Source organism: Bufo bufo, chromosome 3 (assembly GCF_905171765.1).
Source record: "Bufo bufo chromosome 3, aBufBuf1.1, whole genome shotgun sequence".
Taxonomy (NCBI): Eukaryota; Metazoa; Chordata; class Amphibia; order Anura; family Bufonidae; genus Bufo; species Bufo bufo.
In genome coordinates this window covers 4,906,459-4,922,069 of record NC_053391.1, presented here as the reverse complement: position 1 = coordinate 4,922,069, position 15,611 = coordinate 4,906,459, and the positions used below count along the sequence as shown (strand labels likewise).

The window sequence follows — 15,611 nt, the reverse complement described above, 5'->3', positions numbered from 1 at the left end:
ATCTATAGTGACCGGGTACAGGACTGTATACTGTACATCTATAGTGACCGGGTACAGGACTGTATACTGTGCATCTATAGTGACCGGGTACAGGACTGTATACTGTACATCTATAGTGACCGGGTACAGGACTGTACACTGTGCATCTATAGTGACCGGGTACAGGACTGTATACTGTACATATATAGTGACCGGTACAGGACTGTACATCTATAGTGACCGGGTACAGGACTGTATACTGTACATCTATAGTGACCGGGTACAGGACTGTATACTGTACATCTATAGTGACCGGGTACAGGACTGTACACTGTACATCTATAGAGACCGGGTACAGGACTGTATACTGTACATCTATAGTGACCGGGTACAGGACTGTACATCTATAGTGACCGGGTACAGGTCTGTATACTGTACATCTATAGTGACCGGGTACAGGACTGTATACTGTACATCTATAGTGACCGGGTACAGGACTGTACACTGTACATCTATAGTGACCGGGTACAGGACTGTATACTGTACATCTATAGTGACCGGGTACAGGACTGTACACTGTACATCTATAGTGACCGGGTACAGGACTGTACACTGTACATCTATAGTGACCGGGTACAGGACTGTATACTGTGCATCTATAGTGACCGGGTACAGGACTGTATACTGTACATCTATAGTGACCGGGTACAGGACTGTACACTGTACATCTATAGTGACCGGGTACAGGACTGTATACTGTACATCTATAGTGACCGGGTACAGGACTGTATACTGTACATCTATAGTGACCGGGTACAGGACTGTGTACTGTACATCTATAGTGACCGGGTACAGGACTGTATACTGTACATCTATAGTGACCGGGTACAGGACTGTACATCTATAGTAACCGGGTACAGGACTGTATACTGTACATCTATAGTGACCGGGTACAGGACTGTATACTGTGCATCTATAGTGACCGGGTACAGGACTGTATACTGTACATCTATAGTGACCGGGTACAGGACTGTACATCTATAGTGACCGGGTACAGGACTGTATACTGTACATCTATAGTGACCGGGTACAGGACTGTACACTGTACATCTATAGTGACCGGGTACAGGACTGTATACTGTACATCTATAGTGACCGGGTACAGGACTGTATACTGTGCATCTATAGTGACCGGGTACAGGACTGTATACTGTACATCTATAGTGACCGGGTACAGGACTGTATACTGTACATCTATAGTGACCGGGTACAGGACTGTATACTGTGCATCTATAGTGACCGGGTACAGGACTGTATACTGTACATCTATAGTGACCGGGTACAGGACTGTATACTGTGCATCTATAGTGACCGGGTACAGGACTGTATACTGTGCATCTATAGTGACCGGGTACAGGACTGTATACTGTACATCTATAGTGACCGGGTACAGGACTGTATACTGTACATCTATAGTGACCGGGTACAGGACTGTATACTGTACATCTATAGTGACCGGGTACAGGACTGTATACTGTGCATCTATAGTGACCGGGTACAGGACTGTATACTGTACATCTATAGTGACCGGGTACAGGACTGTATACTGTGCATCTATAGTGACCGGGTACAGGACTGTATACTGTACATCTATAGTGACCGGGTACAGGACTGTATACTGTACATCTATAGTGACCGGGTACAGGACTGTATACTGTACATCTATAGTGACCGGGTACAGGACTGTATACTGTACATCTATAGTGACCGGGTACAGGACTGTATACTGTACATCTATAGTGACCGGGTACAGGACTGTATACTGTACATCTATAGTGACCGGGTACAGGACTGTACATCTATAGTGACCGGGTACAGGACTGTATACTGTACATCTATAGTGACCGGGTACAGGACTGTATACTGTACATCTATAGTGACCGGGTACAGGACTGTATACTGTACATCTATAGTGACCGGGTACAGGACTGTATACTGTGCATCTATAGTGACCGGGTACAGGACTGTATACTGTACATCTATAGTGACCGGGTACAGGACTGTATACTGTACATCTATAGTGACCGGGTACAGGACTGTATACTGTACATCTATAGTGACCGGGTACAGGGCTGTATTCTGTACATCTATAGTGACCGGGTACAGGACTGTATACTGTACATCTATAGTGACCGGGTACAGGACTGTATACTGTACATCTATAGTGACCGGGTACAGGACTGTATACTGTACATCTATAGTGACCGGGTACAGGACTGTATACTGTACATCTATAGTGACCGGGTACAGGACTGTATACTGTACATCTACTGTTTTGTCAGGGTCCTGTCATCAGTCCACTCGGTATAGAGGAGCTGATGCTGGAGAAGCTTCCCGTCGTCCAGCGTCTCAGTTTTCACCAGTTGCCTCCTGAACTCAACTCCCGGAGACTGGCCCAGATACACGAGCTCATGCACTACTGCAACACGGGTATGTACGGTATTATGTACTGCTATAACATGGGTATATGTCATGTACTTGTTTATCCTGAGTATATAGATATCATGTACTGGTATAACCTGGGTATATACATATCATGTACTGGTATAACCTGGGTATATACACATCATGTACTGGTATAACCTGGGTATATACACATCATGTACTGGTATAACCTGGGTATATACACATCATGTACTGGTATAACACATATATATTATGTACTGGTATAACCTGGGTATATACACATCATGTACTGGTATAACCTGGGTATATACATATCATGTACTGGTATAACCTGGGTATTTACACATCATGTACTGGTATAACCTAGGTATATACACATCATGTACTGGTATAACACATATATATTATGTACTGGTATAACCTGGGTATATACACATCATGTACTGGTATAACCTGGGTATATACACATCATGTACTGGTATAACCTGGGTATATACATATCATGTACTGGTATAACCTGGGTATATACACATCATGTACTGGTATAACCTGGGTATATACATATCATGTACTGGTATAACCTGGGTATATACACATCATGTACTGTTATAACCTGGGTATATACATATCATGTACTGGTATAACCTGGGTATATACACATCATGTACTTGTATAACAGATATATATTATGTACTGGTATAACCTGGGTATATACACATCATGTACTGCTATAACCTGGGTATATACACATCATGTACTGGTATAACCTGGGTATATACGTATCATGTACTGGTATAACCTGGGTATATACACATCATGTACTGGTATAACCTGGGTATATACACATCATGTACTGGTATAACCTGGGTATATACACATCATGTACTGGTATAACCTGGGTATATACACATCATGTACTGGTATAACCTGGGTATATACGTATCATGTACTGGTATAACCTGGGTATATACACATCATGTACTGGTATAACCTGGGTATATACACATCATGTACTGGTATAACCTGGGTATATACACATCATGTACTGGTATAACCTGGGTATATACACATCATGTACTGGTATAACACATATATATTATGTACTGGTATAACCTGGGTATATACACATCATGTACTGGTATAACCTGGGTATATACACATCATGTACTGGTATAACCTGGGCATATACACATCATGTACTGGTATAACCTAGGTATATACACATCATGTACTGGTATAACCTGGGTATATACACATCATGTACTGGTATAACCTGGGTATATACATATCATGTACTGGTATAACCTGGGTATATACACATCATGTACTGTTATAACCTGGGTATATACACATCATGTACTGGTATAACCTGGGTATATACACATCATGTACTGGTATAACCTGGGTATATACGTATCATGTATGGGTATATACGTATCATGTACTGGTATAACCTGGGTATATACACATCATGTACTGGTATAACCTGGGTATATACATATCATGTACTGGTATAACCTGGGTATATACACATCATGTACTTGTATAACAGATATATATTATGTACTGGTATAACCTGGGTATATACACATCATGTACTGGTATAACCTGGGTATATACACATCATGTACTGGTATAACCTGGGTATATACACATCATGTACTGGTATAACCTGGGTATATACACATCATGTACTGGTATAACCTGGGTATATACACATCATGTACTGGTATAACCTGGGTATATACACATCATGTACTGGTATAACCTGGGTATATACACATCATGTACTGGTATAACACATATATATTATGTACTGGTATAACCTGGGTATATACACATCATGTACTGGTATAACCTGGGTATATACACATCATGTACTGGTATAACCTGGGCATATACACATCATGTACTGGTATAACCTAGGTATATACACATCATGTACTGGTATAACCTGGGTATATACACATCATGTACTGGTATAACCTGGGTATATACATATCATGTACTGGTATAACCTGGGTATATACACATCATGTACTGTTATAACCTGGGTATATACACATCATGTACTGGTATAACCTGGGTATATACACATCATGTACTGGTATAACCTGGGTATATACGTATCATGTACTGGTATAACCTGGGTATATACACATCATGTACTGGTATAACCTGGGTATATACATATCATGTACTGGTATAACCTGGGTATATACACATCATGTACTGTTATAACATGGGTATATACATATCATGTACTGGTATAACCTGGGTATATACACATCATGTACTTGTATAACAGATATATATTATGTACTGGTATAACCTGGGTATATACACATCATGTACTGGTATAACCTGGGTATATACACATCATGTACTGGTATAACCTGGGTATATACGTATCATGTACTGGTATAACCTGGGTATATACACATCATGTACTGGTATAACCTGGGTATATACACATCATGTACTGGTATAACCTGGGTATATACACATCATGTACTGGTATAACCTGGGTATATACACATCATGTACTGGTATAACCTGGGTATATACGTATCATGTACTGGTATAACCTGGGTATATACACATCATGTACTGGTATAACCTGGGTATATACACATCATGTACTGGTATAACCTGGGTATATACACATCATGTACTGGTATAACCTGGGTATATACACATCATGTACTGGTATAACACATATGTGGCGAAACCAACCTCGCCACTGGGCTTTGGAGAGGACTGGCTGCTGGCCTCTTGCCCCAGGATTATGGGCCCTATCATCAGCCCATGCAAAACTTAAGCTCCATGGCAATTGAACTGTATGTGTGTGGTCTGAGCGCCATTCAATAATATGCGCTCAGACCTAAGCTATCTGGGGATATGTTGCATGTCTTTATTTTATGTAGTAAATGTAACCTTGTGTATTTTATTGTATTTTATGTCTTTTTGCAACCATGTGCTCAATGGAGTCTGCCTCTATCCCTGGATATAATTTGATTATTTCCCATTGTCTCCAGGAAAGAGGGCTCTGTAAAACTGGTTTGAGCCAGATAGCCATGTGCCAGCCAGGGCCCAAAAGATATTTTACTAACTTTTGAACCCCTGGTCTGATTCATGCCATTTTTTAATACGTTGTTCCCCTGAATGGATTGATTGCAAATATGTAATTTTTATGTGAATGTGATGTATGGTTTTAGAGTTATGAAAGTTGGGTAGAAAGTATGTTTAACTGTATGTATAATTGAGTCTCCTCTCAGGATAAGGGGAGGGAATATGCTGGGTGTGTTTCTATTGTCCCATTGTGTGTTTAAAATGGTGATGTCTGTCCTGTTGTCTGCACATGTGTATTGGCGATCTCCCTTTGTCCTCAGAGATAATTGGATTGCTCTTCAGATTGTCTGGACAGAGAGGAGGAAACCATGATGCATTGTGGGGATATGTTGTCCTATGTCAGTCTTCATTCTGGTCCTCTGGGGGCGTGAACGATTGGTTGCTGTAGTTACATTGTATGTCTTGTAATATACTGATTGGTTGTATTTCAAACCCCTGTGGGCAGTACTATGTTTGTTTTTTGTGAATAAAAGAGGCTGTACTTCAAGTACAGTCAGACCACTGTTTGACCCTCAACACGGAGCCTTGTCTCGTTATTGGGGGGATTCACTGTATGCTGTTAGAGGACCGATTGCCAGGATTGTATGCTTTTCCTGTTCGTCTGCTAGCAGCTATTCGTGAGGTTCCAGTTTGGAGTGCTACTTTGTATCCAGTTCGGGAGTTTGGTGTTCTGCAGTAGCTGTGCCTGTCTCTCAGAAAGGGGCTTATCGCCTAAACGGATTTTAACCCCTTGTCTGCGGAAACGGTCCGTTACATTGGTGGCAGCAGTGGGATCGTTCCTACATCCAGAAGGATAGCTACAGGAGACACCATTTCTGTGGATTCTACAATTTAAGGACAACGCATGTCCCAGTACAGCGTCCCTGACAGCAGCAGGATGGAACCAGCAGTGGTATACGAGGAGGAGGACCTGGATGGCCGGGATGGATTAAGGAAAGGCATCTGGTACCAGGCCCTGGATAATCTACAATACCAGCGGGGTGAGAGTCTCCCCAGTGAAGAGCAGCGGTTGCAGAAGCAAGTGGCCCTGCGGATGCCCTTCCTGGGAGAGCAGCCCCTGGAGGAATGGGTGAAGGAACTAGAGCACCGGGTATGGCAGGAGCTATGGCTGGAGGATGCCTACCAGGCGCTTTGGTGGTATATGGCACAGTATATACCCTGGACAGCCGAACATGACAAGCCAGAGGGAGAGGAGTTTGATGGTCCTGGCTTGTTATGGGAGTCCTTTGCAGAGCCTGACTTCGGGAGCCCTGCACAGTCCAGACTTCAGGACATTTTTTATGAGAGGGAGGCTAGGCATGAGTGGGATGACCCCCATGAGGTAGAGCAAGACCTGGCTCACCTAGCAACCCTGGAGTGGGAACTGGAGCAGGACTACCGAGATCTCTTCCACTCCATTGAGAAGGCTCAGCAGGACGGTAAGGTGACAGACCCAAATCCAGACCCATTCAGCTGGGAGGATATTGTAGAGTGTTACTGGGAAGGACCCCAGGTGGCCGGTAGAGATGGGACCGAGGTCTCTCCACCGGTCCAGCAGGGAATTGGGAGCCCAGTCTCCATTCCCCAGCGGCAGTGTGAAGTGCAGGGAGATGAGAGCAGCGTCCTCCCTCTTCAGCGGCAGGCTGAGTTACAGGGGGCAGAGGTAGTTGTTCCTGCCCCCCAGCAGCAGAGTGATATGCCGGGAAGGCAGTGTGAAATGCAGGGAGAGGAGAGCAGCGTCCTCCCTCCCCGGCGGCAGGCTGAGTTACAGGGGGCAGAGGTGGTTGTTCCTGCCCCCCAGCAGCAGCATGATTTTTTGGGAATTGGGAGCCCAGTCTCCATTCCTCAGCGACAGGCGGAGTTACAGGGGGCAGAGACAGTCGGTCCTGTCCCCCAGCGGCAGAGTGTCCAGCAGGGAATAGAGAGCCCAGTCTCCTTTCTCCAGCAGCAGGACACTGTATTGGGAGCGGAGACGGTCGGTCGCCCTCCCCAGCGGCTGGAAGTATGTATGGGAGAGGAGCTCGTTACCCCCTCTCCCCAGCGGCAGCTTAACGCACCAGGGGGAGACAGTAAGCCCCACAACAGTACAGATGGGACCGTTGTCTCTGCACTTACAGTACAGGGGGTAGAGACAGTCGGTCTCCCCCTCCAACAACCAGGCTCCAACCAGGCTTCTTCCGTGGTAGCGCTGGCACCAGGGCAGAGTACCGCTGATACCTGCCCACAAAGCAACCTCCACTCTAAGCCAGGGAGCAACACAGAGACCAGGAGTACCAGCTTCCAACATAACCTTGGTGGACTCACTGGACAGAGACAGGCTACCAAATGCAACAGGTCCAGTATTGGGTTGAGGGTGGGCTGCCAGACTAACTCAGGTACCGACCGGCGTGAGGTCAGGTACCTGGTTAGTCTTCCCTGGGGGGGGGAGATGTGTGGCGAAACCAACCTCGCCACTGGGCTTTGGAGAGGACTGGCTGCTGGCCTCTTGCCCCAGGATTATGGGCCCTATCATCAGCCCATGCAAAACTTAAGCTCCATGGCAATTGAACTGTATGTGTGTGGTCTGAGCGCCATTCAATAATATGCGCTCAGACCTAAGCTATCTGGGGATATGTTGCATGTCTTTATTTTATGTAGTAAATGTAACCTTGTGTATTTTATTGTATTTTATGTCTTTTTGCAACCATGTGCTCAATGGAGTCTGCCTCTATCCCTGGATATAATTTGATTATTTCCCATTGTCTCCAGGAAAGAGGGCTCTGTAAAACTGGTTTGAGCCAGATAGCCATGTGCCAGCCAGGGCCCAAAAGATATTTTACTAACTTTTGAACCCCTGGTCTGATTCATGCCATTTTTTAATACGTTGTTCCCCTGAATGGATTGATTGCAAATATGTAATTTTTATGTGAATGTGATGTATGGTTTTAGAGTTATGAAAGTTGGGTAGAAAGTATGTTTAACTGTATGTATAATTGAGTCTCCTCTCAGGATAAGGGGAGGGAATATGCTGGGTGTGTTTCTATTGTCCCATTGTGTGTTTAAAATGGTGATGTCTGTCCTGTTGTCTGCACATGTGTATTGGCGATCTCCCTTTGTCCTCAGAGATAATTGGATTGCTCTTCAGATTGTCTGGACAGAGAGGAGGAAACCATGATGCATTGTGGGGATATGTTGTCCTATGTCAGTCTTCATTCTGGTCCTCTGGGGGCGTGAACGATTGGTTGCTGTAGTTACATTGTATGTCTTGTAATATACTGATTGGTTGTATTTCAAACCCCTGTGGGCAGTACTATGTTTGTTTTTTGTGAATAAAAGAGGCTGTACTTCAAGTACAGTCAGACCACTGCTTGACCCTCAAAACGGAGCCTTGTCTCGTTATTGGGGGGATCTGCTGTATGCTGTTAGAGGACCGATTGCCAGGATTGTATGCTTTTCCTGTTCGTCTGCTAGCAGCTATTCGTGAGGTTCCAGTTTGGAGTGCTACTTTGTATCCAGTTCGGGAGTTTGGTGTTCTGCAGTAGCTGTGCCTGTCTCTCAGAAAGGGGCTTATCGCCTAAACGGATTTTAACCCCTTGTCTGCGGAAACGGTCCGTTACAACATATATATTATGTACTGGTATAACCTGGGTATATACACATCATGTACTGGTATAACCTGGGTATATACATATCATGTACTGGTATAACCTGGGTATATACACATCATGTACTGTTATAACCTGGGTATATACACATCATGTACTGGTATAACCTGGGTATATACACATCATGTACTGGTATAACCTGGGTATATACGTATCATGTACTGGTATAACCTGGGTATATACACATCATGTACTGGTATAACCTGGGTATATACACATCATGTACTGGTATAACCTGGGTATATACACATCATGTACTGGTATAACCTGGGTATATACACATCATGTACTGGTATAACACATATATATTATGTACTGGTATAACCTGGGTATATACACATCATGTACTGGTATAACCTGGGTATATACACATCATGTACTGGTATAACCTGGGCATATACACATCATGTACTGGTATAACCTGGGTATATACACATCATGTACTGGTATAACCTGGGTATATACACATCATGTACTGGTATAACCTGGGTATATACACATCATGTACTGGTATAACCTGGGCATATACACATCATGTACTGGTATAACCTCGGTATATACACATCATGTACTGGTATAACACATATATACTGTATTATGTACTGGTATAACCTGGGTACATACACATCATGTACTGGTATAACCTGGGTACATACACATCATGTACTGGTATAACCTGGGTATATACACATCATGTACTGGTATAACCTGGGTATATACACATCATGTACTGGTATAACCTGGGCAGACACCACACAGTCGCAGATCTTGCTGCCTCTTCTGTCTCTACAGATTTCCGGTCATGGGGAGAAATCACCCGGGCGTTTCAGCTTCTGACCCTGGAGAGCCTGGCCCTCAGTGGGTTTGATGAGTTTGGAGAATTGGAGGGTGCGGGGGTGATGCTGGACGGGCGCATCCCCTGGGACAATCCGGGCGCGTTCGCACGAGAAATGATTCAGGTTTCCAGTGTGAGGAAGATGTATGAGAAGAGAGCGGCGGACGGTTCCGGTACGTCCCGCCATCAGTGTCATCTCCATGGCCCCTCCGATACGAGGCTGATGTGTGACTGCAGTTCTTGTTTCTCACCTGCAGGGGGAGTACACAGCCTGGACGAGGAGGCGAGTGAGGTGAGGTGACTGCCAGTCAGGAGCCGGGAAAGCTGGGTGATGGGGGGGGGGGGGGGGCGACGACTGGTCGGAACTTGTATTAAACACCTGTCGGCCATATTGCCCCTCCCCACTCCCTGTCCGGTGGGCGACACGCAACCCCCATTCACAGTCACATGACCTAACGGGCCACCCAGCTGCCTACAATGTAGTCCTGGCCGGGGACCGAGTGACCCCCATCCACCCTGAGGCAGCGGGAATCCAACCAGATCCGCCTCGTCCTTCTCACAACAAGGGGATGAGTGCAACACTGTAACAGGGCGACAGTCGTGGCCCCCGCGGTATATCGGGGCAGGACCGCAGAGGAGGACCACCGCATCCGTGCGTCATACAGCCAGCATCTTGTAAGGCCTCGTCTCACCTGGAGCACAACCTGCCCCCATAGGGCACCTTATTGTTGGGGGGACCCTTCCACTAGAATAAAGTTGTAAACAGCAGAGAACCCCTTTATAGGCTGACAGACTACACCTCAATAATCATGTCGCCTGCAGGATGTCGGGGGGAAGGAGACGCCCAGGGCCGACCACAGAGACATTCAGAAGACACAGAGACGATCCCTGAGCGACTGGTGTTATTCTGAGCACCACCAGCCGGCGGTTCTCCTACAGGTAAGTCCTGGAGAAGGAGCCCAGTGCACAGCAGGTAGGTGCCGGGTGTTACATCAGGCGTGGCCTTCTTCTTCTAGGTCTTACATGAAGCTCTGGAGGCGTTCCGCTGCCTGGATTCATACTATCACACCCAGGACAACTCTCTGCTCCTCGTCCTGCACAACCCCATGGACGCCTTCCAGAGCAAGGAGTCTTGGGACATGGCTCTTCACTCCAACGTCAGCTTCAGGTCTGTGTTCTTCTACTCATACCTCAACCCATAACAGTGTTCCTCATACATCCACCCCGAAGGGCTCCGGCACACGGCCAGAAGTCCTCTGTGAAAAGTCCTGTCCTTGTCTGCAAAACCGACAAGAAGACACCGAGCGGACAACACACGATGTGCTCTACGCATCTTTCGCGTCCCCATTGAAATGAATGGGTCCACATCCGATCCGCAAAAAATGCGGCTGCGGACAAAGACTACGGCCGTGTGCATGAGCCCTAACAGTGTCCTTCATACATCCACGTGTAACTGTGTCCTTCATACATCCACCTGTAACTATGTCCTTCATACATCCACCTGTAACTATGTCCTTCATACATCCACCTGTAACTGAGTCCCTCATACATCCACCTGTGACTATGTCCTTCATACATCCACGTGTAACTGTGTCCTTCATACATCCACCTGTAACTATGTCCTTCATACATCCACCTGTAACTATGTCCTTCATACATCCACCTGTAACTATGTCCTTCATACATCCACCTGTAACTGAGTCCCTCATACATCCACCTGTAACTATGTCCTTCATACATCCACCTGTAACTGAGTCCCTCATACATCCACCTGTAACTACGTCCTTCATACATCCACCTGTAACTATGTCCTTCATACATCCACCTGTAACTGTGTCCTTCATACATCCACCTGTAACTACGTCCTTCATACATCCACCTGTAACTATGTCCTTCATACATCCACCTGTAACTACGTCCTTCATACATCCACCTGTAACTATGTCCTTCATACATCCACCTGTAACTATGTCCTTCATACATCCACCTGTAACTATGTCCTTCATACATCCGCCTGTAACTATGTCCTTCATACATCCACCTGTAACTATGTCCTTCATACATCCACCTGTAACTATGTCCTTCATACATCCACCTGTAACTATGTCCTTCATACATCCACCTGTAACTGAGTCCCTCATACATCCACCTGTAACTACGTCCTTCATACATCCACCTGTAACTATGTCCTTCATACATCCACCTGTAACTACGTCCTTCATACATCCACCTGTAACTATGTCCTTCATACATCCACCTGTAACTATGTCCTTCATACATCCGCCTGTAACTATGTCCTTCATACATCCACCTGTAACTGTGTCCTTCATACATCCACCTGTGACTATGTCCCTCATACATCCACCTGTGACTATGTCCCTCATACATCCACCTGTGACTATGTCCTTCATACATCCACCTGTGACTACGTCCTTCATACATCCACCTGTAACTGTGTCCTTCATACATCCACCTGTGACTACGTCCTTCATACATCCACCTGTGACTACGTCCTTCATACATCCACCTGTAACTACGTCCTTCATACCTCCACCTGTGACTATGTCCCTCATACATCCACCTGTGACTACGTCCTTCATACATCCACCTGTAACTGTGTCCTTCATACATCCACCTGTAACTGTGTCCTTCATACATCCACCTGTAACTATGTCCTTCATACATCCACCTGTAAATGAGTCCCTCATACATCCACCTGTGACTACGTCCTTCATACATCCACCTGTGACTACGTCCTTCATACATCCACCTGTGACTATGTCCTTCATACATCCACCTGTAAATGAGTCCCTCATACATCCACCTGTGACTACGTCCTTCATACATCCACCTGTGACTACGTCCTTCATACATCCACCTGTAACTGTGTCCTTCATACATCCACCTGTAACTGTGTCCTTCATACATCCACCTGTAACTATGTCCTTCATACATCCACCTGTAAATGAGTCCCTCATACATCCACCTGTGACTACGTCCTTCATACATCCACCTGTGACTACGTCCTTCATACATCCACCTGTGACTATGTCCTTCATACATCCACCTGTAACTACGTCCTTTATACATCCACCTGTAACTGTGTCCTTCATACATCCACCTGTAACTACGTCCTTCATACATCCACCTGTAACTACGTCCTTCATACATCCACCTGTGACTACGTCCTTCATACATCCACCTGTGACTACGTCCTTCATACATCCACGTGTAACTACGTCCTTCATACATCCACCTCCTACATGCAGTACCTCTTGAACCACCTCTCTATAAGGCTTCATGCACACGACCGTTGTTGTGTTCCGTGTCCGTTGTTCCGTTTTCCGTGATTTTCTGCGGACCCATTGACTTTCAGTGGGTCCGTTGAAAACTCGGATAATGCACCGTTTGTCATCAGCGTCCGTGATCCGTGTTTCCAGTCCGTCAAAAAAATATGACCTGACCCATTCAAATCAATGGGTCCGTGAAAAAACACGGAGGCACACAAGATTGTCATCCGCGTCCGCGTCCTTTTTTTTACCTATCATTTGCATGGCAAACTTGACTTTTTTTCACTTTCCTTCATGTCTGGTGATCCTCCAAAAATCAAGGAAGACACACGGAAACGGATCACGGAACAACGGAGCCCCGTTTTCCGGACCGTGAAAAAATACTGTTGTGTGCATGAGGCCTTAGTTCTTTGTTAATACTGTGTACCAGGGACCTGTGGTTCGCACCATCTAGTAGGAGACGTGGCTTTCATACATCCACCTTCTCCCGTACAGGTGACTGTCCCCTGTCTAGCAATGACCCTCTGTCCATAGCCATGTCCTCTTCATACCTGTACCTGTGCTCTCCCTCGCCCTGGTAGGAACCCGTCCCTCTGGCATCGGGGCCTTCACCGTGTTCCATCTCTGTCCTCACAGAAACTACCTGGAGCTCGTGGCAGATTCAATTTCTCACTGGGCTCAGGAGGAAGAGTCAAAATATCAGGAGGAAAAAGCCGAACAAGAACTGGAAGCTCTGAAACGAGCGCAGGCCTCCAGAGACCATGACTCTTCCCCCAGAGACACCTCCCCCAATAAGAAGAAGACCCGCAAATCCGTCTCCCCCAAAAAATCTAAAAGTGAGTGCAACCAGGCGGGGGTGATCCTGTGGAGGTGCATGATTCACTGTAAAGGGTCCTCCTAACTTTAAAAATGGAGACTTCACTGATGACATCATCATGAGTTACTCCAGAACAATTGACCTGAAAATGAGTAGTTGTTACCAAATTGTAAGATAAGTGAAAACATTGGATAAATCTTTCCCTGAAAATGTATGATGTCACACAATCAGTACTCTCACAATGGATGAAATGACTGATGACATCATTATTATTACTGTCATATGGGAGGGCAAGACTGATGTCATCACTAAGAATACACCAAAGTGTGTACTCATCAATAATGACATTGTGGTGACATCACAATCCTTATATTCAGGATGTCAACATCTCTGATAATGTTACTGATGACATCACAGTGGTACATTCAATGACATCACTGATGTCTCAACGACAATAATAATAAGTGATATTACTTATGTAATAACTGATGACATCACGGCAACACTCACTGTCAAGGCCACTGGTGGAATATGTCACCCATGATATAACAGTAAGTACAGTATTGTGAGCTCCTCCATTAGAAGTGATACCTGTGATGACATCATAAGGAGTTCCACCATTAGGAATGAGGTCACTGATGATATAACAGTCAGTATAATAGCTCCTCCATTATAAGTGATAGCACTGATGACATCATAGGGAATGTTTTGGACAGGAAAGCTCCAATGAAGCAGGAAAAACAGCGCGCTGCACCGGAGTATTTCAAAGGTAAGTGTTTATTAATAAAAACACATAAAAAACATCAGCCCAAACGCTACACTGGGTCCCCTGGACATTGTTGAGGTGTCACCACGTGTTGTTGCTCTCTGGAAGGGATGGTAAGGCGTGGTGCACCCCAATAGGAGATAAGAGAGTCAGGGTCTGCAGTAACCAGGGGGCTTCATTATTGGAGGAATTCAAGTGCAAAACAATACAGGCAGTGCACTGAGCAGTTTCTTCAGTCTCCTCCCTGGCAGAGGAAGGTTTGGTCCTGAGTAAAGGCCTGAGCTAGCTGTCCCTCTCTCTCAGGAGACTGCTTCCCTGGACAAAGGCTGGTGACCCATGGTCTGTGGCAGCGTATCCCCGTCTCATCGTCTTCTTCTGGTCACTCAGAAGTCTGGCAGAGACTCTTTTTCTAAGCACTGATCCCTAACTGCAGAACACTAGGGGCTCTGACTGCTCTCCGAAGATACCGTTTATAGCTGAACTAGAACCTTCTAGTGGGAGGGGTGGAGTGGAGAAGCTCAGCACAAACAGATACAAAGTTACAACTTCCCGTCTCTCATAGACTTACATTAGAGCTTCAGTAATATTCAATGGTAATGACGCAGCAGTCAGACATAATAACAGCCGAACCCGACCTTCAAGAGGTCATTTTGTCTGGTTTTGGCTTTTCCCTCCAATACATGCTCCTCTTTAACCCTTTTGG

At 45.5% G+C, this 15,611-nt stretch overlaps 1 protein-coding gene across 1 annotated transcript in view; it reads left to right on the top strand.

Moving 5' to 3' along the window:
* Positions 1 to 15,611, top strand: part of SPAG17 (sperm associated antigen 17) — a 179,964-nt gene that overhangs the window by 150,179 nt on the left and 14,174 nt on the right. The window contains exons 13-18 of the mRNA XM_040422795.1: positions 2,322 to 2,469; positions 9,993 to 10,208; positions 10,293 to 10,327; positions 10,858 to 10,974; positions 11,052 to 11,203; positions 13,962 to 14,161. Of these exons, the coding sequence (XP_040278729.1) occupies positions 2,322 to 2,469; positions 9,993 to 10,208; positions 10,293 to 10,327; positions 10,858 to 10,974; positions 11,052 to 11,203; positions 13,962 to 14,161 (868 nt within the window). The remainder of the gene's footprint in view (positions 1 to 2,321; positions 2,470 to 9,992; positions 10,209 to 10,292; positions 10,328 to 10,857; positions 10,975 to 11,051; positions 11,204 to 13,961; positions 14,162 to 15,611) is intronic.